Genomic DNA, 24,779 nt, shown 5'->3' with positions numbered 1-24,779 from the left:
GGAAACTTTTTGAAAACAGTTTCTCAAGCAGTGCAAGATGAATTGTTCCCCTGGGGATGTGTCACGTAAATCTTGTGGATACATCTGTCAGGTAGCAGCATTGCCCTGCACATGTGGAGTAGCCAGGTGAGACATGTGATGTTCAGAGAACGACTTTTCAGGTTTGATATACTTCAATTTTTCCTCTTTTCCCTTTCTTGTGTTACTCATCTCCCTGCACTCTGTTTAGGTGAGCAGGACTAGATGTGTTTTCATTTACCTGTAGCCTCCAAAATACATTGTCTTCCTGCTGGGAATGCCTTGCCTGCCTTGCAGCCTGCTGATTCGCAGCACTCTGGGTGAGCAGGGTGCTGGTGAATGGATTATGCCGCAGACTCCTGAGCCATCAGGTGGTGGTTGCAGTCCCCTTGACAGTTCCTCTGCTTCTCACAGAGTGTGTATGAGTTTCCCTGGAGGAGCGGCTAACCTCTTCAGAAGCAGCCTGACCCATGTGGGGCTGCTGATGTGTGTTTAGCAAGGAACCATTTTGCTGTGATCCGAACAGTTTTGGCATAAGCAAAACAGCTGAGGTGGGAGAGCAGGGCTGTTGGCAATAGAGGATTGGAGCAGTTGTGTTCGTATTCCCCCCCCAGCAAAGGGACTGTCAGCAGCAGTGTCCTGTGGCTGAGAGGCAAGGAATATTGACTAACATGACATTTAAGTGGCATTTCTTCCAGTGCACTGGGAGCACTAGTGAAATTCTGCCTCTGGCACTGAGAAGTAATGAGATAAGCTTTGTTCTTCAGAGGGGTTTCTACCTGCTGTTGCAAAGTGTTTGGAAGGCTGGGAAATGTCCTTTTGTTATCCTGTCAGTTCTCCATGTCTGGTCTCTTGTACAGAAGGCCTTGGCTCTAGCAGGCAGGTGAGCTTGCAGCCTGCACACCAGCGTGGGCATGCTTACGTGGTGGCTCCTGCTCGATGCTTCTCTGTCACCTTGCCTTAGGGGGAGCCTAGCTCCTGACTCCAGAGGGTCGTGCAGGAAGGATCTGTCCTTTCACACCCTGAGGTCCTGCTTCATTCACTGTGGTATTTTAGCATTGGTTCCCATGGCCCTGGCTGATGCTCTCAGTGCACTGTGGCGTTGCTACAGGGACAGGATGCGGCGTTTGTGGGATGCTTTGCAGTTCCAGCCAGGCTCAACAGTCCCTCTTTGGGGCTTTTGAGTGACAGCTATCAGTTGACATACAGACCCACAGGGGTCTGGGTTACTAGGCCTTTTAAATGATTTTGTTAAGGGCGCAGAAGCTCTTATCTCCTAGGCTTCCCTGGAGGGATTCTTGTTCTGTTTTATTGTTGTATATTGGTTTACTTCATCGGTGCACTCGGCAAGCTGCTGCAGGCTGCTGCCAAGAGGAACAGTCCTGCTTCCACTCTTGCCTCTCTCTGCTTATGTCAACACAAGCATTTGTGTGTTCACAGCTACACGTGACCTGGGAATAGGCCTGGGCCAAAGTGAGTTCTTTTAGTTGCTGGGGAAAGGAAGAGCAGTAGTCTGAAGTTATGCTGGACAAGTGGTTGAGTAACCACAGTCTCTGCTGGGAAAGTAAATCATGTGGCATTTTCCAGGGGCTAAAAATCCCTGGTGCTGTTCCCTTCATGAAAATCTTTGCACCTTCTCCGCCAACACACCATCAGGACTGCATCAAGCCTGTACCAGTTCCTCTTTGTGCAGAAAAAATGGTGTTGTGCTACCCTTCCACAGCACTGGCTCTCACCTGGTGCCTGGTTGTAGATTCTCTCTTTGTTGCAGAGAGACACCATCATGTCTTTATAATGCTTAAAATTCACATAGCATAGCAGCCAGAGAAAGGTGGTGGCTTTTTACATCTGTTAGGGATGGCCCTAAGATGTGCTGCTAGATGCAAGGAAGAAGGGCATGCATAGGAAGAAGTGATAAGAGAGTCAGAAGAAAAACCCAACAACTTTGCTTTGCTCCAGCACAGTCCCCTAGTGCTTACAGGAAAAGTACATCCTTCAGAAAGTGCTTGGTGAGCATGTGTCCTTGGAGGTGCCAAAAAATATGATCAACTTCGTCTTCCTTTCCTTTTCTTCCCTTGCATGCCAGGAAGTGGTGACAGTTCCTAGCAGACACCTCAGTGTGAACATAGCTGATGCTGAGCCTTCTTCTCCAGGTGTGGCAGAGGTTAGAGATCTGCTTACCATTGGGCTGGAGAGATGGGAGGCTCCTCTTTGAGCCTATCTGAACCTTGCTGGGATTGTGTGTCTCTCTCCTTGCTTCTCCCTGCTGCAGCCTGTTAGATTTCTGAAGGCTCTGTTGCCATTTTGATGTGGGAGGTGCAACTGTCCCTTCTGCCTGCCTATTGCCAGATAGGTTGAGGGATGTGTTGGGATTGCCTTACTTGGTTAAGGTCCCACTGCAGGCTCTGAGCTGTCGTGGCTGACTTTGGGGGTGAGGAGGAGATGGGACTGTATGAGGAGCATCACATGGCTGGATGATGGGTGACCTGCAGCCCTTGGTGCTGCTCCAGGGCTGGAGGCTGCTGGTGCCATGTGGGAAGGGGGCTGCCAGCAGTGTCCCAGGCTCACAGTCCCAAAGCAGCGCGGTGTCATCCCAAGGCTTGCCATGTGTTCTGGGCCACAGAGATAGGAACAGACAAGCTGGCTGGCCCTTCGGAGAGAGGATCCTGTGTCTGTCATTGCACCAAGGGCTGGGTGAATGAGCAGGGATTTTGCACATGAACCAGGCAGCAGCTGGGCCGAGTGAGCTGTAGGGTGCCAGCCACAGCGTTCCTGTGCTTCTCCAAAAGCTGTGTCAAGGCAAGTACTCTCTGCTGTCTCACAGCTGTTATGAAAAAGCCTGAGTTTGCTGCACCCTTCTCTCCCTTTGCCCTCAGGGCATGCTGGGCTTGTTTGAATTAATGTAATTAGCACATGCCTTATTAGCTCACTAAGGCACAAAGAACTCATGTATATTTGTAGCCAGGTTAAGCAGCCCCTATTAATTTAATAACCGTGTCCTCCTTAGTGCATGGCAACAGTTAATCACTGGTGGTGACTCAGGACTAGCCAGTATGGAGGAAATTTGGGCGAGGTGTGTATGTGTGCGGTTCTCTTTTATTGTGTTGTATTTTTATTAATGAGCAGAGCTGTGAAGGGAATTAGCAGCAGGCGCAGTAGATGGAGAGGAACTTTCAGTGCAGGTTTACTAAACAACCAGCCCTGGATATTTCCTATGCTCTATGCTGTCGGTAGAAAAGGATCTGTAGAATGAATCAGCGAAATGTGACACAGACTGGGAGGCGGAAATTTACAGAAATAAACTTTAGCAACCCACGCTTGAACTCTGCTCCAATCAGGTTATGTGCTAGGTACTGATAGTAATTTTGCTTCATTGTCTATCCTATTTCCCCTTGGTGATTTTGAGGCAGAGGAAGTGGCTAGTGTATTCTGGTGCTGCTCATATTTGAGACTGCAAAAGAGCAAGATTCTTGTAAAAGGACAAAGATAGTTGCAATTAATTTCATTTGCTGCAGCACTGTGGTCCTTGGTTCCTTTTACTGTTTGGGGTCTTGCCATGCACAGCACTTATGTAGGTCCCATGGAATGCTGCCAGGATGTTTGCTACCAGATGTTTGGGGGGTTTGTTTTGGTTTTGTTGTTTGGTTGGTTTTGGGGTTTTTTTCTTCCTTTTTTTCGCAGAAGCTGTAGGTTATGGTTTGTGCTCCACCCTCCCGGAATGATGCAGTCTGTGAGTCCAGGATGGTGATATGTATCTCTGTTCCAGTAGTTCTGCATGTGGGATAGTAAAGTCCTGCACTGATTCTAAAACTAGTGAGTTAAGCATTTTGGGGGCCTTTTTCAGCCAAGACCGCTATGCATGCACAGGAGACTTCCTGCATTTCTTCTCTTCTTCCTCTTCTTCAATAATCACAGGTTGTGCTCTTTGTGGTGAGCTGGGCGGAGGAGCAGGAAGAATGGTACTGGAGAGCTGTTGATGTGCTTGTGCTGTTTTGGTCGAGTTTCCTACAAGTAACAGGGTGAGATGCAGGTGTCCTGTCTGCTCCTACTCCCTCTTTTTATTTTACCTGTTTGCTGTTTCTGCCTAGTAAGCTTGGGCTTGCAAGGCCTGAACTGTTCTTGGCCATCATGAGCCTGTGCAGGAGCATCATTGAGAAGGTGAAGTTGTTACAGTCAAAGGGATGATGAAACCCCCATGAAACAGGACCAAAGTGTGTATGTACTGTAATAATGTGCCCTCTTGGTGCATCTGGCAGGGGACCCAGTCCCTAGGCTCCCGCAGAGATGGTGAGTTCTTCTGGCTTGCATCTCTGCTGAGAACCTGGACCTCCTGGGAGGCACAGAAGGAAAACAAGTCTGAGATCTCCATGGAGTGACCAGGGATGCACACAAGTATTGCTGCAGCAGATTGAAGCAGATAAATTTAATTTCTACTTTCTTAGAGCCCGTTCTCAGGAGAACTCAATGTTGTAATGAAGGCTCTGTGAGTGGTGTGTGGGGTGAGGATCTGCAGTGATGCCCATGTGCAGTTCCTAACAGGTATATTGCAGGGGGGAGAAAAAAAACAGAGAAAGTCTGGGGGAAGATAAATACCTGGGGTACCTTCAGATGCTGCCCAGAGATGGTGATTTCCCTCCCCTCCTCCTTTTTCCTTTGTTTCAGGAGCAGGAAGGGATACTGCTTGGCTCATGCTGGCTCAAAGCTGTGGAATGCTTAGTACACACCAAGACAGGAGGCTTTTTCCAGAAAAGTTTTTTTAGCCAGTGTTGTAGTTTTGTCTGGGATAGAGTTAATCTTCCTAGTAGCTGGTACAGTGCTGTGTTTTGAATTTAGTACGAGAACAATGTTGATAACATGCTGATATCTTAGTTGCTGCTAAGTACTGCTCACTCTAAATCAAGGACTTTTCAGTTTCCCATGCTGTGCCAGTGAGGAGGTGCACAAGAGGCTGTGAGAGAGCGTGGCAGCAGGAAAGCTGTGACATGGGCGCCATGGTGGAACCTGGGTGGGATGACTGCCATGGCTGGGGTGCTGCAGTGGATGACTATATGCTCCTCAGAAGGGACAGTCAAGGAAGGAGAGGCAGTGACTGTCTGTTGGGGAATGTTTTGGCTATTGAGAGCTGAAGGGTAGTGATGATAAGGTTGAGTGCCTGTGGGTGAGAATTAGGGGGAAGGCTAGCAAGGAAGGAAGACACTCTGGGGGGAGTATGTTACAGGCCACCCAACCAGGATGAAGAGACAGGTGAATTATGCTATGAGCAACTGTTTCATGATTGCCAGCCCTTGTTCTTGTGGGAGATTTGCTGGATGTCTGCTGGAAGCTCGACACAGCAGAGAGAAGGCAACCTAGGAGATTGCTGGGCTGTATGGAAGATAACTTCTAACACAGCTAGTCAGAGAGCCCAGACCTGCTGTTTGCAAGCAGAGAAGGGCTGGTGGGAGATGTGGTGGTTGGAGGCAGTCTGGGCTGGGCATAGTGACCATGAAATTACAGAGTTTTCAATTATTGATGTAGTAAAGAAGAGGTCACCAAAGGGGGTCCAGGAAGGCTGAACATACATTAAGAAGGAAATTTTAAAGATGCAGAATGTCCCTCTGTGCCAAAAGATGAGCCAGCAGGAGAGAAGACCAGCCTTGTAGAACAGGGAGCTTTTGCAGGAACCAAGGCAGGTAAAAAAAGGGTTTGCAACATTTGGAAGAAGGGGCAGATGACTCAGGCAGAGTACAAGGACATTGTTAGGTCACGTAGAGAGAAAATAAGAAAGGCAAAAGCTCAGCTAGAGCTCAATCTTGCCAGTGCTGTGAAAAGTAATAAAAAGTGTTTTCATAAATACACTAAGAACAGGAAAGAAAGCTAAAAAGAATCCCCATCCTTTATTGGATGCAGAGAAAACAGCAACAAAGGCTGAGGAAAAGACTGAGATGCTTAATGCCTTCTTTGTCTCAGTCTTTACCAGTAAAACTGAGTATCCATAGGGCAGCTGGCCCCCTGAGCTGGCAGACAGGGACAGAGAGAGCACAAAACATCTCCGGCAATCCAGGAGAGCAGAAAAGATTCCCAGCAATCCAGGAGGCGGTAGTCAGTGGCAGGGGTGCTGATGGAGCTGGCAGAGCAGCTCACCAAGCCACTCTCCATGCTAGCCCCAGGGCAGGGCTGCCAGGAGTCTACTGTGGGCACAGCAGTGCCCTGAGCTGTCAGTCCTTCCCCTCTGCAGCCTCTGCTTTGGCCACAGTAAACCAGCCCATCCCAGGACCACACACTTTAAGGCATCCAACAGGAACATCTCTGTGATTGGTTGAGTGTTGCTCTGGTGAGGTACTGCTGCAGTTTGGCCTGAAAAGATGCTTATTCCTCCCAGCAGGGTCACTGGCACCCCTTTCTTTCAGCAGAGAAAGCTGAGAGCCAATAGCCCTGGTTTCATTGCTGGTGGGGAATGAATGGTCCCTTTCAGGCCCCAGGAGCTCAGCTCAGTGCTCTACCTCATTCCTACTGAGTGAGATAGAATCCAACCTTTAGCTTCCCCTTGGGCTTCTTGGTTGGTTGTTTTTAATTACTGCTTTGTACATGGTGGTTATTTTCTAAACTGGGAGGGGAGAACTCTTTTCTACTCAGCCTCTTGGCAGAGCACCCAAGAGAGGCACTTGCACCAAGTTTCTCCATGGTATGTCCTTCCAGTTCTAAGGGTTGGTCTGTCTGTCACTGTCAGCTGGCTCTGCCTTTGTTGACCACCCCAGGTTATTGAAAAGGAGTGCTGTGTGTAAGTTCTTAATTGTTCTCCTTGCTCTCTCTCCCATCTACCAGGCTCCCAAAAGCTCAGCAAAGTTGTCTTCTCTCTCCAGCTAATGCTGCATGTCTCTGAAGCTGTAATTTCATAAAACCTGGTGTAAAGAGCAGATCCAGAGGAAGGTGGATTTAAAAATATTTAGAATTGCATCAGTTCAGCATGTGATGTGATTTCTCAGGTGGCACTTGGAAAGGAGCATTACTGGCAATAAGCACCCACTTAATGTTTGTGCAGTAACATCCAAGGTGCACTTGCTTGTACACCAGCATGATCATGTGCAGGCTATTTTACTGTCTGTCAGTTAGCTTGTGCTTCTACTGCTGCCTCTGCAGCTGCAGAATAACCTAGCCCATTATAATCTTAATTTAAATAACCATTTTATGTAAAAGTTCCTACATATACATATATATATATATATAAAAAATTGTATTTGCATATGGATGACCTATTCTGCAGCTACCTCTTACAGATCCTTTTGAATTGGTGGAGGGACTTGCAGGTTTCTACAGACCAAAGGTTGGAATCCACAACTATTTCCAAGCAAGTAAGTGCTTGGCCTGAATTTTTGCCATGGCCATGCCCTGGCCTCGTATGACCACATCACTGAAGATTTTATGATGAGATGCATGGAAAGGGTTTTCAGCTCTCTGGCACCTACTCCAAGACAGTTTGCTCTGAGCATGAGTAGTTGTCCTAAATTTAGAGGCTTGTTACTTGTGTTGTAAGTGTTAGAGGAGTGACAGGGCAGCAGGGCAGCATGCTTGATGTGGCATTTGTGCAGAGCAGAAGAACCAGGTCTTTTGAGACTTGACCCAGTTGCCTTTTTGAGGACTTTGAGAGGAGGCAGGTTGAGATGGGAAGAGTGCCAGCAGCTCCCATGGGTTTCCTTTGCTCCCCTCTGTCTTGCCAGGGGGCCTGTGAGCACTTTCAGACCTGTTGTCTCTCTCCTGTGAGGGAAGATTCTGCCTTAAGAGTGTTTTCATGTGTTGTCCTTCAGTGGAGCAGTGTGTTCTCAATAACATGACTGCAAGCTCATTTGTCCTGCTGAAACCTTCCCTCCAGTTCCTTCAACTTATCATCTCCAATGTCTTTGATACCAAGACTTCCCATGTGAGCCCTGGGTGAATCACTTCTCCTAAGGGCTGTCCTTACTCATCCCATCTTGCAGCTCAGTTGCAAAATCTCTAGGACAGGGACTTGCCTTGATTGAAGGTCAGAGCAGACCCTAAAATGACAGATCCCAGGTGGGTGTTGGGGCCTTTTGGTGTGCTGCAGTACTCATAACCATACCCAGCTTCAAGATGAGCATTAGCTTTCTGTCTCTTGATCCAGGGCAGTCTCTACCCAAGACATGCAGAGTTGAAGGGTGTATCTGATGTTTCTTCCAGACCAGCACAGGCCTGTTTCCCAAGTCTTTCTGTCTTGGCAGGTGGCTTGGCATCTCAGTGTTAAAGGGATCATGCTGATGCAAGAAGAGGCCTCCATGGGACTCCTTTTGTTAAGCAATAGGGCAAATGGCTTCTGCTCTAATCTAAGTAAATTGCTGGGGTTTTTTTGGCCTGGAGAAGCTCTCCAAGTCGGGAAGGCACTTCTCTTGCTGCTCACAGTGCCTTTTGGAGGCCTTGCTCCAAGCCTTAGCTCTCACAGAGGTAACAGCAGGTACTTGTTGTCTTCTTGTCTTTACTTACAGCAAAAGATTTCTCAACAAAGCAGACAAAGTTGTGTGATGCTGCTGTACTGGGAGTGGGAGGCCCACCTCTGCTTCCAGCAGGATGGAGAGCCCAAAGGGGAGGGAGTAGGAAAACTGGGTGTGTTCCTCCTACTCTTACTGCCTGGAGGCAGGAAGTTCCCCACCTGTTTCCCTACTGTTTTGTCCCCTTGCTTTCCAGTGATACCTGCTGCTCCACTCACTTTGATCTTTGCTTTGGAGTCAGCAGCTATGCTGGCTTTTCCTAGTGTGCCTGAGACCAGGCAGACAGAGGGGCAGTTGCCAGGAGCAGTCAAGGCTCTGCTTGATGTCTTTGGTAACTCCTTTGCTTTGCAGGAGGTGACCCTGGTGACTGAGGGCACCAGGCAAATCTTGACTACTGTTGTGTGAATCTCCAGTCCTGGTGGAGAGGATAGTTGCAACAGTGTGCATGCCGTATCAGAATGCAGGATATTGCTGTAGTCCCAGGGGCTTGAGGGATTGTCCCTGTGACACTTCCAACATGGCCCTGTGGTAAATCCTCTTCTGTTGCAGCATTATGGGTGACTGCACTGGTTTGGATGTGGTGGGTAACTGTGTCTGCTAAGATGTTGGACTGTTTTTGTTCAAGGCTTGTTTTTTTCCTAAGCTGGAATGTTGTCATAGGCACGGGGTGTTCATCAGGCTGCCAACTGTGGTTTGAAATCCTTCTGTAGGTGAAGGGCAAGTCAGTGATGGAGCTGGAATGCGAGCTCAGGAATCCTCATTGCTAATCAGGAGTTCTGTTCTTCTTTTTCCCCTCTGTGGGCATTCAGGTAAATCTCTACTGCACCACCTGCAGTTGCAAAGCCAAACACCTGTGCAACACACCCCCAGCCAGGGGACTCTCCTGTCCCTTTGTGGCACACAGGAGGTGCTTTGAGGTGTACTCTTATCGTGGGGTCTCAGCATGCAGTTAAGGCTCCCTAGTGTGCAGGGACAGTGCAGGCTGGATATGGGGGCAGAGTTTGCCTGCAGTTTTGCAAGGGTGCCAGCCTGACTGTTCTCATGGTGATAGGAGGGGGCAGGGGGGAACCCATCCTGACCAGCCTGAGGAAGCTGCACGAGACAGAGGTCAGTTGTGGAGGATGGGGAGGGACTGCTGGAGCTGAGAGTCATTGCAGGGGCTATCAGGGAGGAGTGCCCTGCCTGCTGAGGCTCTGCATCCCGTGCCTTGCCAGCTGAGTGGGCGCTGTGCCAGTGAGCCTGTCCCTAGAGGGTGTGAGCAGCCAATGGTGCGGGGGGCTGGCATGGCACCTCCCCGCTGGTACTTTGGCCTTTTATCACCTGAGGCAAGGGGGAAGGCTGCCTTTGGCTTGGTGCTTTCACAGCCCAGAGTGGTACAGGGACAGCTGGCTGCTGACCACGAGGCAGGTGAGTTTGTGTGCGCAGCCCCGGGGCTTCTGTCTGGTGGCAGAATGGTGTGAAGGGGCCGTGCTGTCCCCTGTGCAGCTGGAGAGGTGACACTGTGACGGTGGAGAGCATTCACCAGCATGCTTGAGAGCTGCTTTGTTTTCTTGAGGACTAATGCCTTGCCACGTCCTGCAAGGAAATTCATGGCAGTCCCTGCTTTCAAGGGCCTAAAGGCAAGCAGGCAGCAGATTAAACTGCCACCTCTTTTCTCTAAACCCTCTGTCCCAAACTGTCCAGAGCAGGCAAGAACCAAATTGGCAGCTTCTCCCCAGGTGACATTACCTGGTGCCAACTCCCTTTTGCACTTTGTGCCTATCGTGCATCTAGAAAGCAGCTTCTCTCAGGAAATATTTGCAGTTTTATTTTGCACTCCTTAAACCTTATTGTGATGACAGCTTTGCTCCTGTCATTAACAAAATTTGGCAGTGTCTGCACCTTCAGATGCGTTTGTGCCGTGAAGGAAAGTGTGCTGATCCCAGAGGGTTTCTCCTCTCCCAGCAGGCACTTGTTGCTGATTCCTTCCCCTTGCCATCCCTGACTGTGAATGGTTGTGTAGCAGTGTCCTCTTGACACAATGGATGCTGGCACAGCTTTGTTTCCTCTGCTCACCTTCTGAGCTCTGTTTCTTGACATCAGCTTCTCTCACTGGGGCTTTGAGTTTGTCTGCTCTCAAGACAAATAGAAATATGTGGAAGGGACTCCTGACTTCCCATTCTGCTGTTTATTCTTAAGTCAAGGTTGTTGTTTAGAAGTTGGCTTTCAGTGACAGCTCCAGCATGTGCTGGCCTCCAGTTCTGTCTCATTCCTGTCTGACTGCCCGGCACAAATATTTGTGCTGGCATGAAATCAGGGATGGGAACACATTTGGGTGTAGGGAGAAGACAGATTTGCTTTCTTCGGCCGCCGCAGCAGCTGACATTTGCTAAAGGTTTTCTGTCAAACCGGCAGCCTGTGTGTGCTCAGATAAATCAGCATGTGCAGCAGCCTGAGCCTGAGAGGATGTGCTCAGCTCCACTGGGGCTGCTGGGGAGGGGATCTGCACATGGGAGTGCTGGCAGAGGGCAGGAGGGAAGAGCTGGCCTCTGGGAGGGTGGGGGAGCTGGTGGACTGGGAGCCCACAGCTGGCCTGGGAGAATGGCAGCTGTGGCTCTGGCAGCCTGGCAGGGGAAGAGCAGGAGAAGAAGGGTGCTGTACTAGGTTCAGACTGGGGGTAGAGCAGTGGCATCTGGGAGTAGAGGTGGCAGCCCACATCTCTAGGTGGCACTAAATGCAATCAGCAAGGTCAGAGACTTATGGGTAAGTTTAACCTGTTTCTTCTCCTGTGATGTCCTGGCTTGTGGAGATGTTGGGTGCCTGTATTTCCAATCCAAGCTTACTGGAGTGATGCATTAACGAGACATGTTTGTGTCTCCCCTCCATGCCTCATGCTGGGCTGTGATTCTCTAGTAAGCACTTTTCCTTCGGGTGATAAGGCAAAAACTGAAGGTTGAAAATTCAGCACCATGCCCCATGGGATCAGGAGAGCAGATGCAAAGGTTGGCCTTCCTGGAGAAAGCCTCACTGTCTGATTTGTGTGGGAGATGTATGGCAAGGCAGGGGAGAAAAATAGCACCACTTCGCTGGTGGCTTAGGCCGTGAGGACCAGATACATCCAGGACTGCATTGTGGTACTTCTAGTGTGGCTGTTCTGTCACTGTCTGGAGCTGACTTCTGGGAGGTGAGAAAAGGGAAAGGCAGGACTGAGGAGGCTTCTGGGCCATTTATGTGTCAGCATGAGCTTCGGGCCATTTGCACCGCTTCGGTGTGCGTGTGGCTCTGAAACTAATTCGCCTGATCATTTTAATAAATGTAAAAGAGATGTCCTGATGTGCAAGTAATGGGGCATTAATCCATGCCTAGCTGTGTTAACAGCACTCTAGAAAGGAAATACTTTCATGCTGTTCTCACTCTCTTAATTATGGGATGTTCAATTTAGGATCCCCTTCCACGAAGGCTGCTCAGCCTCTTCGGCTTTCAGGTGGCTCTCTGGTGACTCTTATTTCACTTCTTAAACCAGTTTCCTCTCAGTTCCTCAGCTCCATGCAGATTCCCAATTCCAGCAGTGCCATTGTCCTGATGTTTAACCATACAAAAACTTTGAGGCATAGCACCTTTTTGGTGCTGCTGGCTTGTCTGCTGCCCCAGTGCAGGTCCTGATGGCAGATTTCCTAGGAAGATGCAAACCCTGCTCTCTGACAGTTCTCCCACAGGAAGCCTTGGAGCTACACCCTGCTTGGCTGCAGATGCTTGCCTGCTTTTATGTGCAGTTTTTGGCTCCTGAGAGCACTGTGTTCCTGGGAAGATATACTTCGGTCTTTATCTAATCTCTTTCATTTCTAGGATAAATGTATAATGTTGTTCTGGATTTGTTTTTTAAAAGTCCTATAAAATTCCTGGCATTCTCTTCCCAGCCAGTTTTTCCCCCTCTTAGACTGCAGAACTGTAGCAGCTCTTTTCCTGCCCTGGTAGTGACTGGGGTCTGGCTCAGCTCAGAAACTCCCTGACCAGACCACTGGAGGGTTCATCATTCACCTCTTCTAAGGGATTCGGGGAGTTCTGTAGATTACAGCAAAGTGGTCAGATAGAGCTTGGGGTGACTTAGGGTTTGTTTTGCAAATGATCATTCGTTGGAGCTCTGTTTAAACAAACAGAGCTCAAATAAGCTTTCCACTTCATTGCATTAAAATCCCTTAATTCATTAAAATCCCCTGGCCACAGACATTCAGGCCTCTGCAGTGCCAGGTGCTGTTTAAACAGTTATCAAGTGCTGGTGTCTGCTGTAAAATGATCACATTGTTCGCTTCCCGTCGCTCGTCCGCGAGTTGAGTGGCTTTTGTTAGGGGAGATGATACTAGTCCTGGTATTTGCTGGCTGCACAGCCAGCACCAAGGAAACCTGTAACCTTGCCCAGTTTTAAACCCAGGAAGGTTGTTTTTGCCCTGTCTTGCTGTGCAGTTGCAGCAGGAGCATCTGTTCCCTGGTGGGAAGCAGCAGCACTTTTCCAGCTGGATCAGACAGCTGTGGAAGACTCTGTAGTTACTGGGCAGGTGGGGAGCTGAAGCCAAAAGTCAAAAGAAAAAACGACCAGAGAGAACTAAACTCAGCTATCCCAAGTCTCTCTTGGTGCAGAGGGACTCCATTGCCCTACTTGTGTCAGCAGGTAAGAAACAGCCCTGTGATGTATTTGCCTGTCCATCTTGGTCTCTCACTTTTTTGGCTACCTGGCTGTGGTGAATATTGGCAGCCTTGCTGTCTTTCCTTGCTGTTGCCCTTTGTGGTGGATGTCTGTCCTCCTGAATGCCCCTCTGCATGGAAGGGTGCAGCAGAGGCAACAAGGGGGGGTGTTTTGCCAGAGCTTGGAGCAGGCTGTTAGGACCACTTGGTGCATGTATTTTGTCAGGCCTGTCTCGATAACACAAGTTTATTGAGTGTGTAGACATTATCAAGCAAGTTTTCACGATTCACAACTTGTTTATGGCAGGGTTCCAGGCTTTCAGCTACTGGTCTTCCTATATTTTTATATTTTTGTCTTATTCTGGTTACTTTGATAGAAAATTAGATTAACCTAAACCAAGCTGCTCTTGTGGACATGCATATAAAAGCACATGTAATGAAGGGTATAAGTGATACCCTGCACTTTTCCCTTGGAAAGTGCAGACTTAGCTGATCTGGAGCTTTTTAAGGTCTGCAGCCACAGATCAGTTGGGATCAGGTGAACTGTCTGAAGAGGGTCACAGAAGGTATAACAGCATGGTGCAGTGGGTGAGGTTTGTGTGCAGTGTTTTGAGGAGGAGTGCCTTTCCTTAGGGAGCTCCCTGTGCTGCTCTCTCACAGCTCTAGTTGAATGTGGGGCTGCAGACAAGGCAGTTTCAGTCTCATGTTGTCCAAGAGTGGGAATGTACAAATGGTTTCATGCTGTCCTATCCTTGGCACTTGATATAACAGGAGGGGGATCTGAACTCTTTCCCATACCTGTTTGCACCTTCACTAGCTCATCACACTTTCAGGGACCTTCTATTCTCAGGAATGCACTGGGACCCAGAGGTATCTCCAGAGCAGAAGTGCTGGCCTGTAAGCCCCTCGGTTGGATGTTAGATTCTGTGTGGCTTAGGAAATCTGCAGTAAAGGAGCAAATTTCATTCCAGAGGGAAAGGGCAAAGGTACTTCCTTTGCTTCTGGCTCAGCATCCAGGTGGCAAGTGAAAGGGAAGAGGGAGGAAGTTGGCTGAATACTGCTGAGACACGTGCAGAGAGCACAGGGCATCTGGTTCCCAGGCTGCAGGTGAGGAGATGAAGGCATCTCCAGAAAGCTGAAAGTTGTGGCTGCTTCTGAAAATTTCTCTGGTGTCCAAATTTCTTTGTGTGGTGACTTCTAACAGCTCTCATTAAACAGTAACAATTAAGAGTCTTAGAACTGATTCCTGCAGTCTGTCAGAGCTGAAAGGAGCAGTCCAAAGGGCAAAGTGGCATCAGTAGCTTGGGGAGGGAGAGACATTGCTTAAAAAGCAGGGTTGGCACAAGACTGAACATGGGCTGTCTGTTTAAGCTCAGAAATAGGGGAAGGATAGTAACCTCTGGAAGAGGAGTGTTTTGAAGGCTGTCCTTTGGACACAGCATGTATGTGTTGAAGGGAAGTGCTAAAAGAGTCTTGTGATGACGCTTGACTTTCTTAGGCTGGTTGGGTGGACCTGCAGAGGGTTGGGGATACACATGGTATGGTGTGAAACACTCTCTGAAGTTGGAGAGAAGTGACAGACATGGCTGTCCTGGCTTCTGGGCAGAGCTTGTGCCCTGCCTGGCTGCTGCCCTTCCTCATATGCTGCTAGAACCCAATGACCTTGGCAACTCTTCCCTCCATATGTCCTTGTATATTTATATTTACAGACATACATTTATAAGGCTCCCTCTGGAGCTCAGTCTCCTCTTTGAGGAGATCAGGTGCTCTCTTAAGTCACTTGTGCCTCAGCTGTCCTAACCCTACAGCCTGCCTGCCAAGGAGCCCCTGAGCTTTAAGGAGAGTGTGTCTCAACTTTGTGTTCTTGGTGTCTTTCTGTCCTTTCCCAGGAAGAAACTGAAGAGAGAAAGACGTAACTGAAAAAGAACGATTGGAAGGAACAGATTCATTTCTTAACAAGATCAAGTTTGAATTAAATGGCTGATAAACAGATAAGGTAACTTTAATTTTTTTTTTAATTGTGCTTTAGGTTTTTCTTTTGAAATCTTTCAAACTTATTTCTGTTTGGGATCCAGGAGGTTGGAGGAAATCACCTGATCACCTCTTCCAGCCTTTAACAGTTTTGATTCTTTCTCTTCTTTTTTTGAACCTTCTCTTATTTTGTGTCTCTGCCATGTTGCCACATCTCTGCTTTCCTCTGTTCTTTTTTCTCATTGCCTTTTTCTTTCTACCTTCTGCTTTCTATGCTGCATGAGTCTGTTCCTTTTTGTTTCTTCTTTCAAAGGTCACCCTGACCTGCTGACTTCAGCTGCTGGCATCAAGGGAGCAAAGCCAGGTCCTTGACCAGCCAAGGATGCAGTACTTGTAAAGACAAAGTCCACATAGCCTTGTGCAGCCTTGTGCCCGTACTCTACAGAGTCAAGGCTTGAGTGATAGCAGGAATATGAAGTACCAACAATGATTAAGGACACTTATGTGCACAGTGGAAACTTAAGAGTATTGGTTCTGGTAAAAGCTGGATTTGAGTCTTCCCTGGAAATGAACTGGGATTCATTTCCTGGAAAGACACAGTTCTACCCTTTGCTTCCTAAGAGCTGTGTCAAGTGGATCTGCACAGTCCTCCACGTGGGTTTAACTTTCTGCTGCTTGTGAAGTTGCCCCAGCTAAGTGACTCCTACATGCTGTGGGATTCCTATGGGGTTTTTCATGTTGCTTTTCTAACATCTACTTTTCCAGGTTACAAGCTCAGGACAGGTGGGGTGAGTGGGTGAATGAAACATGGAGACAAAGGGACAGGACTTGGCAGTGCCTGAATGCTGCAGGCAAGAGGGCTGCCCCTTCTTAGCATTTGCCATGATTAGGATATCTTCCTGTACGCCTGTCTTCTGCAAATGTAAACAATCCTGAGCTGTGCTGATAAAAGTACAGCATTGTGGAGTGTTTGTGTGCCAAGATTTGGCCATCATCCACTACCCAGTTTGGAGAACACTTGGAACTCTTCCAACACACCCTTGAAGGGCATGCTGAGATTCACCTCCATGGAGCCTGGCAGGTCTATGTTCCCCATAACCTCAGCAAAGCAAAATGACCACACGTCTATGGCTGTTTGACTTGGTGTTTTGAAGGAAGTGGAGATGTGTCCTACAAGAGGAGATGTGTCCTACAAGATTTGCCCTGGCTCCTCCAGTGGGGTCTTGGGGTGTAAGCAGGAGCTTGCTGGCTACAGGGACTAGTTAAAAGGGCTGAGGAGGAGCACTAGAAGAGGAGAACTGGGATGCCTTTGTATCCCTTCTTGTATTAAACTGAGCAAATGGCTTCATTTGCATGCTAGCCAGCGTTGTCCCCGTTTCACTAAGCCCTGCACACGTAGGTAGTGAGAGGCAGTAGCTGTGCAGAAGCTAAATAGGACAGAGAGACCAGGCACAGTGGATTCTTATCCCTTGAGAGAGCAGAAAGCACTGATGTGTGAAGTGGGATGACTCAGTCACAGGGGAAAAAGCATTTGATTCAGGTGCAATGGTCTTTGTTCTGTGTTCTTCTTTGTGCCTCAAATCCCTCACCTCTCCTGCTTTGCTCATCTCTCCAGTTGATGGGACCATGTGTCTGCAGTGGTCACAGGCAGCCAAGCCAAGGAGATTTGTTTCTGACACCCCTTAGTAGAACAAGATTGATAGCAAAAGACTAAAATCAATGGCAGTGGTTTGCTGCATGGCGAGATCAAGGGCGCTGCATTTCTGCAGCAGTGCATGTGGAACTTAATCTCAGTGTCTCACTGGATACTGCCTCGTGTCCATCCCTACTAGTTTCCTCCTGCAGTGTTCATGGGGAAGTCTGGATGGTTAGATTCAGGTGTGATGGGAATATTGAGCAAGGGTTTTTCCCCCACAGGCAGAGGGAGAAGCTGTCTGCAGCCTCGAATTTTTGGCTTGCCCAGGCGCATCAGATGATTCCCCTTTACTGCTTGGGTCTGGGCTGAAATTGGGGAATCTCTCGCACTTACAGTAGCAGCAAGCAGGACCTTTGTGTCTGTGTCTCAGTCCCACCTGATATAAACCCTGGGTTGATTTCACTGTTGGAACAGGTTGAGAAAGGCAAGTGTTTGCCTGTCCCAGGTGTTTTAGGGACATTTCTTTAAGTGATGACAGTGCTGAGGCTGGAAGGGGGCACTGGTTGTGCCTCACAGTCTGTGACTTGCCGACAGTGACTTCAGAGCTGAATTTGGGGAGGCTGAGGTGATCCTGTCTTCAGACACCTTCCTTGTCCATGGTGTCTTCATCCTGGGACACTTCTATCTGGTCTCTAACCTCCTCCTCCAGTGTGACTGTGGGTTGGATAAGGAGAACACAATGATGTGAAGCTTACTGTTTGAAGTTTTCCCATGTCCTGAGAACAAGTTCAGTGTAGGAGTTTGCAGGCAAATCTATTCCATTCTCAGACTGTGGCACAAAGATCCTTGAGGCAACAGTCTGGAGCTGGTGAGGTCTGAAAGCCTGGCTCTGCACTGAGCTTGTGCATTGATTTGGGCCTGCCTTCCTGAGATACTGTGCTGATTTGATCTCAGTCAGCACTGTCTAGTTTGGAGCTGTAGGCTGAGCTCAGATCTGTCTGCCTATCCTTGGCACCTCTTCTTCCAGCTGTGCCAGCTCTGGGGCTGTGTGTGTTGTATTGGCAGGTGTTGAGGAGGAAAGAGCTTTGGGTGCAGCAGAGGCTGAAAGGAGTGTGTCGGGGTATGTCAGTATGTCTGTCCTGAGGTGTCAAGATCATGCTTAGCCCTTGTGGACAAAGTCTTTTATATTTCGTCCATCCTTCATTTGTCTGCTTCCCACAGGGACCCTTCAAGTTGAAACCTTGAGTCTCCATATCCTGCCTTTCCCTGAAGCATGGCTGTTTATTGATCCCTTCTGCATTTGCCCCTTGATGCAGAGTGCTCTGGAGTGCTGTTGGGGGGAAAATGTTTGCAGGGCTTTCCCCCCCCATGCCTCGGCCAGCCTCAGCACTGCTGCCTCTGGAGGGTAATGCAGTCTGTCCCCCATCCAGGACAGCAAGTCACCACCATGAAAGGCAGTGTGCCAGTTCCCCTGGTGGGAGGACAGGCCTTGCAGGCTCACCCAGCTGCAGCCTAGGAGTGCTGTCAGCCACCAGCTTAATATCTGACACATCCTGTGTACAGGGAGCCATATCCTGTGCTTTATTGGAGGGAGCTGACTCAAACAGGCTTTCTTTGTCTCTGTGTGCAGTGGTTTATTGAGCATGTAAGTGCAGGACATTTTTCTTAATTGAATTTGGTGGGAACCCATGTTTAGCTGATGTGGCTTTTGCTCAGTGCCACTTGCAGGAATTCTCTGTGGGGACAGAGGGGAGTGGAAAAAGCCCCGTGTTTCGGAAACGCATGCAGCGAGCCAGGTTTGATTTCCCCCAGAGGTATGAGCTCATGTCTCCACATCTGCAGCCCTGCAGGCTGCCAGCCCGGTGGCTTTGCTGGGCTGCTGCTTTGTGTGTGCTCCCCTGGCCCTGGGAGATGGATCAGGAAGCAGTTTCCCGTAGCTGCAGCCATCTGCTCCATGGTTGCCAGCTGGGTGCTTCTGCTGGGCCCATTCCCACACGATGGTAGCAGCTGATGTATCACGACCCTCTCATTAGCTGCGGATCTGATTGTGGTGCAGGAAAGCGTTTGTCAGTAAACCTGCTGGCTCAGATGCCATCAGGCCCTAACTGAAGGCTGTCCACATGGCTGATGGTCCAGCACTCAATCTTTTCTCCTCTAGGGACAACAGAAATCCCCAGTTCCTGGGCCACAGGATTTTTCCCTGCTCCTAGTAATGTGTGGGTTAGGTGTTTGGCTCCACTCCACTCATCAGCCGTTTGTGCTGATGGTATGTGCTGCTTTCTATGCCTCTCCATATACACAGCAGGAACCAAGCTTTGCTTTGTGGAAGAGCTTCCTTTGTGCTGGGGGGAACAGCCTTGTCTCACAGCGATGCATTAACTCTGGTCACGAAAAAGAGCTCAGCTCTTTCCTCTTTCCCTTCCCTGATACTACCCAGTGCTAAGACATCTGTTTCTCTCTGTCTCTTCCCCTTACAGTTTACCTGCCAAGCTGATCAATGGAGGGATAGCTGGGCTGATTGGGGTCACCTGTGTATTTCCCATTGACCTGGCAAAAACTCGCCTGCAGAACCAGCAGAATGGCCAACGGATGTACAGCAGCCTGTGAGTACTGCCCACATGGGCACCATCCCTCGGGGCTTTCCACGGGGAGTCCTTCCACTTTGTTACCTCTTTCAGATGAGCTCAGCATCTCCAGGAACTGGGCTGTCCTCAGGAAAGCCAGGGGACAGTCTGGGGCCAAGCTGTGCTAGAGTAGATAAAGCAAATAGAGCAGCTCTTGAGGCTGCTGAGCTGAGCAGGGGAGTCCTCTGCAGAGGCACATCTGTTTGCATCCCTTGCTTGGCAGCAGCATGTTCACTACTGCCAGGGCTCAGAACCAAACCACAAGGAATCCCAATCACCTGATCCCGAACACAAGGAGTCTGCTGAGCTGGTCAGGTGCCTGAGGGAGTTTCTGCCTCTGTTCTGTTTCCATTGCTGTGATATTGGAGATCCTTCCTTTGCTGTGTCAGTTTTTAAAAGAGGAAGCATTCCCACTCTAGAGCATTGCATGTGGACCTTTTGAAGGATCACAGGCTGACACATGCTATAGTTAGACCAGCCATCCAGTGTCTGAAAAAACCCCAGGTACTGCACCTGTAGGAAAAGAAGGCATGAGTGTATCCAGCCCACCAAATTCACTTGGAGTTTGTGTTGGGTGCTTAGGGCTGTATATCTCCTGTAAGAATGTGTACCACACTTAGCACAAGATGCTTTATCCTGGGAACCAGAGACCAGCCTTAGTTTTCCAAAAGAATTTGTGGTATTGAGGGGAAGAAGGGACTGTCCTCCTACCACTTTGTTTAGAACTGGTGTAACCTGATCCCTGCTCCTCCACACCATCTTTTCCTCTTTCCTGCCCAGGAGAATTTGAGGCAGAGGAAGAATAGGAAGGAAGTGCTCTCTCTGCTGATGGCTTTAGTCTTTGTGCCTCCTTGCTCTAGCTGATGACATGAGCTTAGGCTGTAGGCTCTAGTGCTTCTCTTGATAGTTCCTGTGCTCTCTCCTCCCTCCTGCACTGTCAGTGTGCCCTGGCTTGTTGGCAGGATGTGACTGCCCATATTACCTTGCGTCCCCTTTTGTTGTGTCCTGCTCCTGCTGTAGATTGCTTCACCTCCTGAGGATCATTTATCCTCGTGACCTGACAGCAGGAGGAGTTTAGGCAGGTTAAATGACCTGTAGGCACCCCTTGGGGCTGCATGCCAGGATGTCTCATGCCTGGAAGGGAGCTTGGTAGGAGAGAGGCTTTTAACCTCCAGCAGTCAAGTGAAAGTCAGCTCCATAGCCAGGAATTGCTGTGAGGTAAGGAGCTGTTAAGGAATACATAAGATTTACACTGTATATTTGAACTGGCTGCTTCTAAGAATAGGAAGGGCTGAGCTTTCCTAAGAAAGTTTCCTCTGTTACAGCAGCTTTTTTTCCTGGAAATGCTGTGTGCCCATCAGTACTAGATCTCCTGATTCCACCAATTACCTGGTGTCTGCTGAACACCCAGGAAAGGCAGCAAGTTACTTTAAAATGTTGGCTCTCTTACTTTAAGATAGCATGCCTTACTTATGCTTGGCTCAAGAGATCTTTGGCATCAGGAGAACCTTTCACTTTAAAAAGACAAAGACACTGGAGGACTTCTGAGGGATGGAGAGAACTTGGCTTCTGGGCTGTGCTGCCCCAGGTGTGTTATTGTGGAGATTTCATTTTAGTATAATTTTAGTTGGCTGTTGGCTCCCTTTTTCCAGGGAGAGAAGAAAGCTGGATGTGGCCTTGGCTGCATCTTGTTCTGCTGCAGCTTGAGGGGCTTTAAGTGACATGCAAGCTCTATCCTGATGCAGCAGGGCTGTATGAATATGGTGGGGAGCAGCTCTTCTCACTCCTCTCCCTGCTGCAGCTTGTTCAAAGCAGCATCACTGGCTCAGGGAAAATGTGTTGCCTCCAGCACTGCAGTGTGAGAACTTGATGGGAGGGATAGGAGGAAGGTGCAGTGAGATTTCTGGGGCTTGCAGATGAGTTGGAGGGGCTGCTCAGAAGGAGATGAGCATGTACAAGTTGCAGGGGCTAGGGTGGAATGTGTGAAAGATGAGATGCCAAAGGATTCAAGGAGTTCCAGCAGAGGGGAAACTCATTGCCATGACTGGTAGCAAAGCAGGATGGGCTCTTCACAAATAACTCTAGAACAGTCTTTGCCCATGGCCATAAAGCCCTCAAGGAAGCTCTGTATTTCCTCCTCTTCCACCTCAGCGCTACTGCAGAGCTGAGAAGAAGTTTACTCCTTGTGTTGCCAAATCTCTTAAAAATGCATTTGTGTTTTCATCAGCCACACTTCTCTTATTACTGCTTAAAAGAGCCTTTTATTCCTTAAATTATGTACATGTACATGCATGTGCACCTCTCCCTTCCTCTATGGCTAGAACAAGTACCTGTCTCTTCCCAAAGATCAAAAAGGCAGCATTCCAGCTTCATGCAGCTGTGGTCCAGAGAGGGAAACTCTGCCAGGGAATCTATGCAGCCTTCCTGAACTGTGACTTTGGATTTGCTAGGGATGTGTGTGTCTGTGCCTTCAAAAGCCTTTGAGCCATTCCAGTGCTCTGCAGGGTTTCCCCATTTGTAGTAAATGTGTTTGCAACAAGGAAGGTGACAGTTTTCCCCTTGGAGCACAGTTTTTCCCTTGGAGCACAATACCCTGCCACGCTGTCCTCAGGGCAAGAGCCTGAGTGCTTGCTGCCTGCTGTGGGACTTGATGTGTTAAAAGTGCATGCTTTAATCTTTGTGGGAGGCCACAGATGACTGAGTGTTCAAGTCATTTTATCTTTGTGTGCCTCGTGTCAAATTTCATAGAGTAAGACAAACAAATCAGCATGGGGGGTTTGGCCCCCCTCATTTCCCTTCCAGAGCTGGATTTAAAAATGTGTAGATGGGAATCTGCTTGTTAGAGCATTTCACGTGCATTTGCCACAAGGGACCCTGGATAAACAGCCCTTGCAGTGACACTTCTCCCTTTTGTGTTTCTAGAAAGCAGACAGCATGTGCAGGGTGAGCCAGGGGTTTCAAAGCCCCTGTGACTCAGGGGTTGAAATGGGACTCAGGGGTTGAAATGGGATTCAGGCCTCAACAAGGGCACATTCAGGGGCTGATGCGGTTCCCATCTCAGCTGAGGGTTTCGCTGACAGAATGTAAATGGAAACCACTCCAAGAGATTTGTTTTTCTCTGCACTCACCCAGCTTTGAGGTGCTGTGGTTCATCTCCCTCTGTCCTGTTTGCAGGTCTGACTGCCTCATTAAAACGATTCGGTCGGAAGGCTACTTTGGCATGTACCGAGGTGAGTACCGCTGACTCAGGCACAGCACAGCTTTTGCGTTGGAAGCACTGGTGCGTAAGTAGGAGGAAAAGCTCTGTTCTCTGGCATATAAAGCAATAATTTGGCAATATCCTAGGAGGTTGAACAGTGCAGCTGTTTCTAAAATAAACTCCATGCAGGTGTCTCTTCAGATACCTACTACTGAGGACTTGAGTCCTCCAAATGACTGTTTTGGTGTTAAACCTTACCATTTAGTGAAGTTCATCTTTACCAGCAGTTTAAGTGAAGCTGCTGGACTTTGTTTCAGGACTGTATATTATGCTTCCCAGCTTGGGCATGGTAGCTTTTGACAGAGGGGCAGTAGCAAACCAGCTCTTGAAGGTCTGTGGTTAATGATTGAATTTATGTCAAAACCCTCCACCGGCATGGTCAGGCCTGCTGTCTCAAGCATGCCCAAGTGCCCTGTTCAAGCATTAAGACAAGCTGCAATTAAAAAAAAATAAAATAACCTGCTCTCCCAAAAAGCTCCCTTGGGATGGTAAGAAAATCAGAGGTTGGCTCAGGGTGGAGCTTCACCTGTTTGGTTGTTTTGTGGTGACCTGCTTGAAATCTCTTGGCTCCTTGGTTCTGGCTGTCTGTTACAGCAGCGAGTTCCTCAGCTGACGTGATACCTTTTATAGTTTAAACACAAAATCCCTGTAAGTTTTTAAAGATTTTGAGGAGAAGAGGCCAGCAGGCCAAATCCTGACTTTACTTGTAGCAGAGGAAATCATGGAATACCTTCTTGGCTTGCAGCATGGTCCAGCTGGCTTCACTGACCCTGAGCTCTGGTTCATTCTGTATCCTGATAGTCACCTGCCTGCATATGCAGTTTTTAGCTGGGTGCTTAGATAGCATTGTTGGTGGCACTCAGTCCCTGATAAAGCCTGATTAAAGTTATGCTGCTATGATTGAGTCCTTGCTCTTTGTTTTTTCAAGTTAAAGTCCAAAGATGCTGTCGCCTTGCTCTTGGCATGTATAGTGTCTCCTGCTGCTTCTTCCCTGCTCCTAAGGAAACACAGGCATTGTGGCTGGCCAGCCCAGGAGCAGGCATTGGATGTTCAGGCAGAGTCTCTTGCCCAACTTCCTGGTGGGCGTTTCAGGGGAGTGTGGTGGATGGCAGGGATGGATTGGCTGCTTTGCATCAGCTTTCCTGGGAGCAGGCAACAAGACAAATAACCTCAAGGAACCCTGGCAAGCTCCATCTTCAATGCTAGCAGCGACGTGTTCCCCTTTGATTTTTTCCAGAATCTGGCTGCTGCTGTGTTCCTAGCCAGGATTTTGAGCTTGTGTTAACTTTGGCTGTAAATGCACCCTGGCAGGCTGCTTAGCAGGAGGAAGAAGGAAGAAACTGTTTGGGGAAACTTACAGGGGAGACTGTAGGACCAAGAGTTTTTGTGAGAATTAGGGCTTTTGGGAGAGACAGCTAGGCCTTTAAGGCTTAGAGTGGTAGAGAAGATGTGGATCTCCAGGCCACTTGTCATCCCCAAGCAGAAGGGTACAGAGGGTTTTGCATACCTCTTTCTTTTCCCAACCTTTCCCAAGTCTGGTCAGCTTGGTCCGTGTCTCTGACTCTGTTCAGGGTGCTGATAGTTGCTTGAAATTACTTCTGACTATTAAATAGGGAGCTGGGTTGGAGAGGCCTTTTTTGAATAGCTCCAGCTCCTTCCAGAAAATTACAGATACTTCAGCATGGCCATGATGCAAATGTGAGTACTCCAAAGAGCAGCAGTCCTGGTCTCTGTGCCTCACTTCTGTAAGCTGACATGAGCAGCCCTTCCCTCCCTCTCAGAGGGAGGGTTGGTGGGTAAAATACATCCATGGTCCATGAAGACTGTGAGTTGTTTTCTGGAAAGAAGGTAAAGAGATATCTCAGCCTTGCAGACAGAGAAAGATGGAAATCAGGTGGTGGGATTGGTTCCTGCTCCCTCCAGCTGTCCTAGTTCCCCAGCAGAATTTGCTGAATGACTCACAAGCTCCTATTTGCAGGCTTTAAGCTGAAATTGGGAGGATTATATCTTAATGTGCCAAAGTAGCAGCTGCTGCTCCCCATGGAGGAGTCACAAGCACATCAGTTGTCCCTGCAGATCCTTTGGCCTCTATCAGAGGACAGAAAGGGTTTGTTTGGGCACAGCCATTCCTG

At 48.7% G+C, this 24,779-nt stretch overlaps 1 protein-coding gene across 1 annotated transcript in view; it reads left to right on the top strand.

Annotated features, from left to right (window-relative positions):
• SLC25A22 (solute carrier family 25 member 22) overlaps positions 1 to 24,779 on the top strand; it is a 47,745-nt gene that overhangs the window by 4,910 nt on the left and 18,056 nt on the right. The window contains exons 3-5 of the mRNA XM_005419576.2: positions 15,047 to 15,153; positions 19,242 to 19,367; positions 22,563 to 22,618. Of these exons, the coding sequence (XP_005419633.1) occupies positions 15,134 to 15,153; positions 19,242 to 19,367; positions 22,563 to 22,618 (202 nt within the window). The 5' untranslated portion in view covers positions 15,047 to 15,133. The remainder of the gene's footprint in view (positions 1 to 15,046; positions 15,154 to 19,241; positions 19,368 to 22,562; positions 22,619 to 24,779) is intronic.

This window comes from Geospiza fortis, unplaced genomic scaffold, assembly GCF_000277835.1.
Source record: "Geospiza fortis unplaced genomic scaffold, GeoFor_1.0 scaffold66, whole genome shotgun sequence".
Classification (NCBI taxonomy): Eukaryota; Metazoa; Chordata; class Aves; order Passeriformes; family Thraupidae; genus Geospiza; species Geospiza fortis.
Note: the sequence above shows the minus strand (reverse complement) of the source record. Positions and strands in the feature narration are given on the sequence as shown.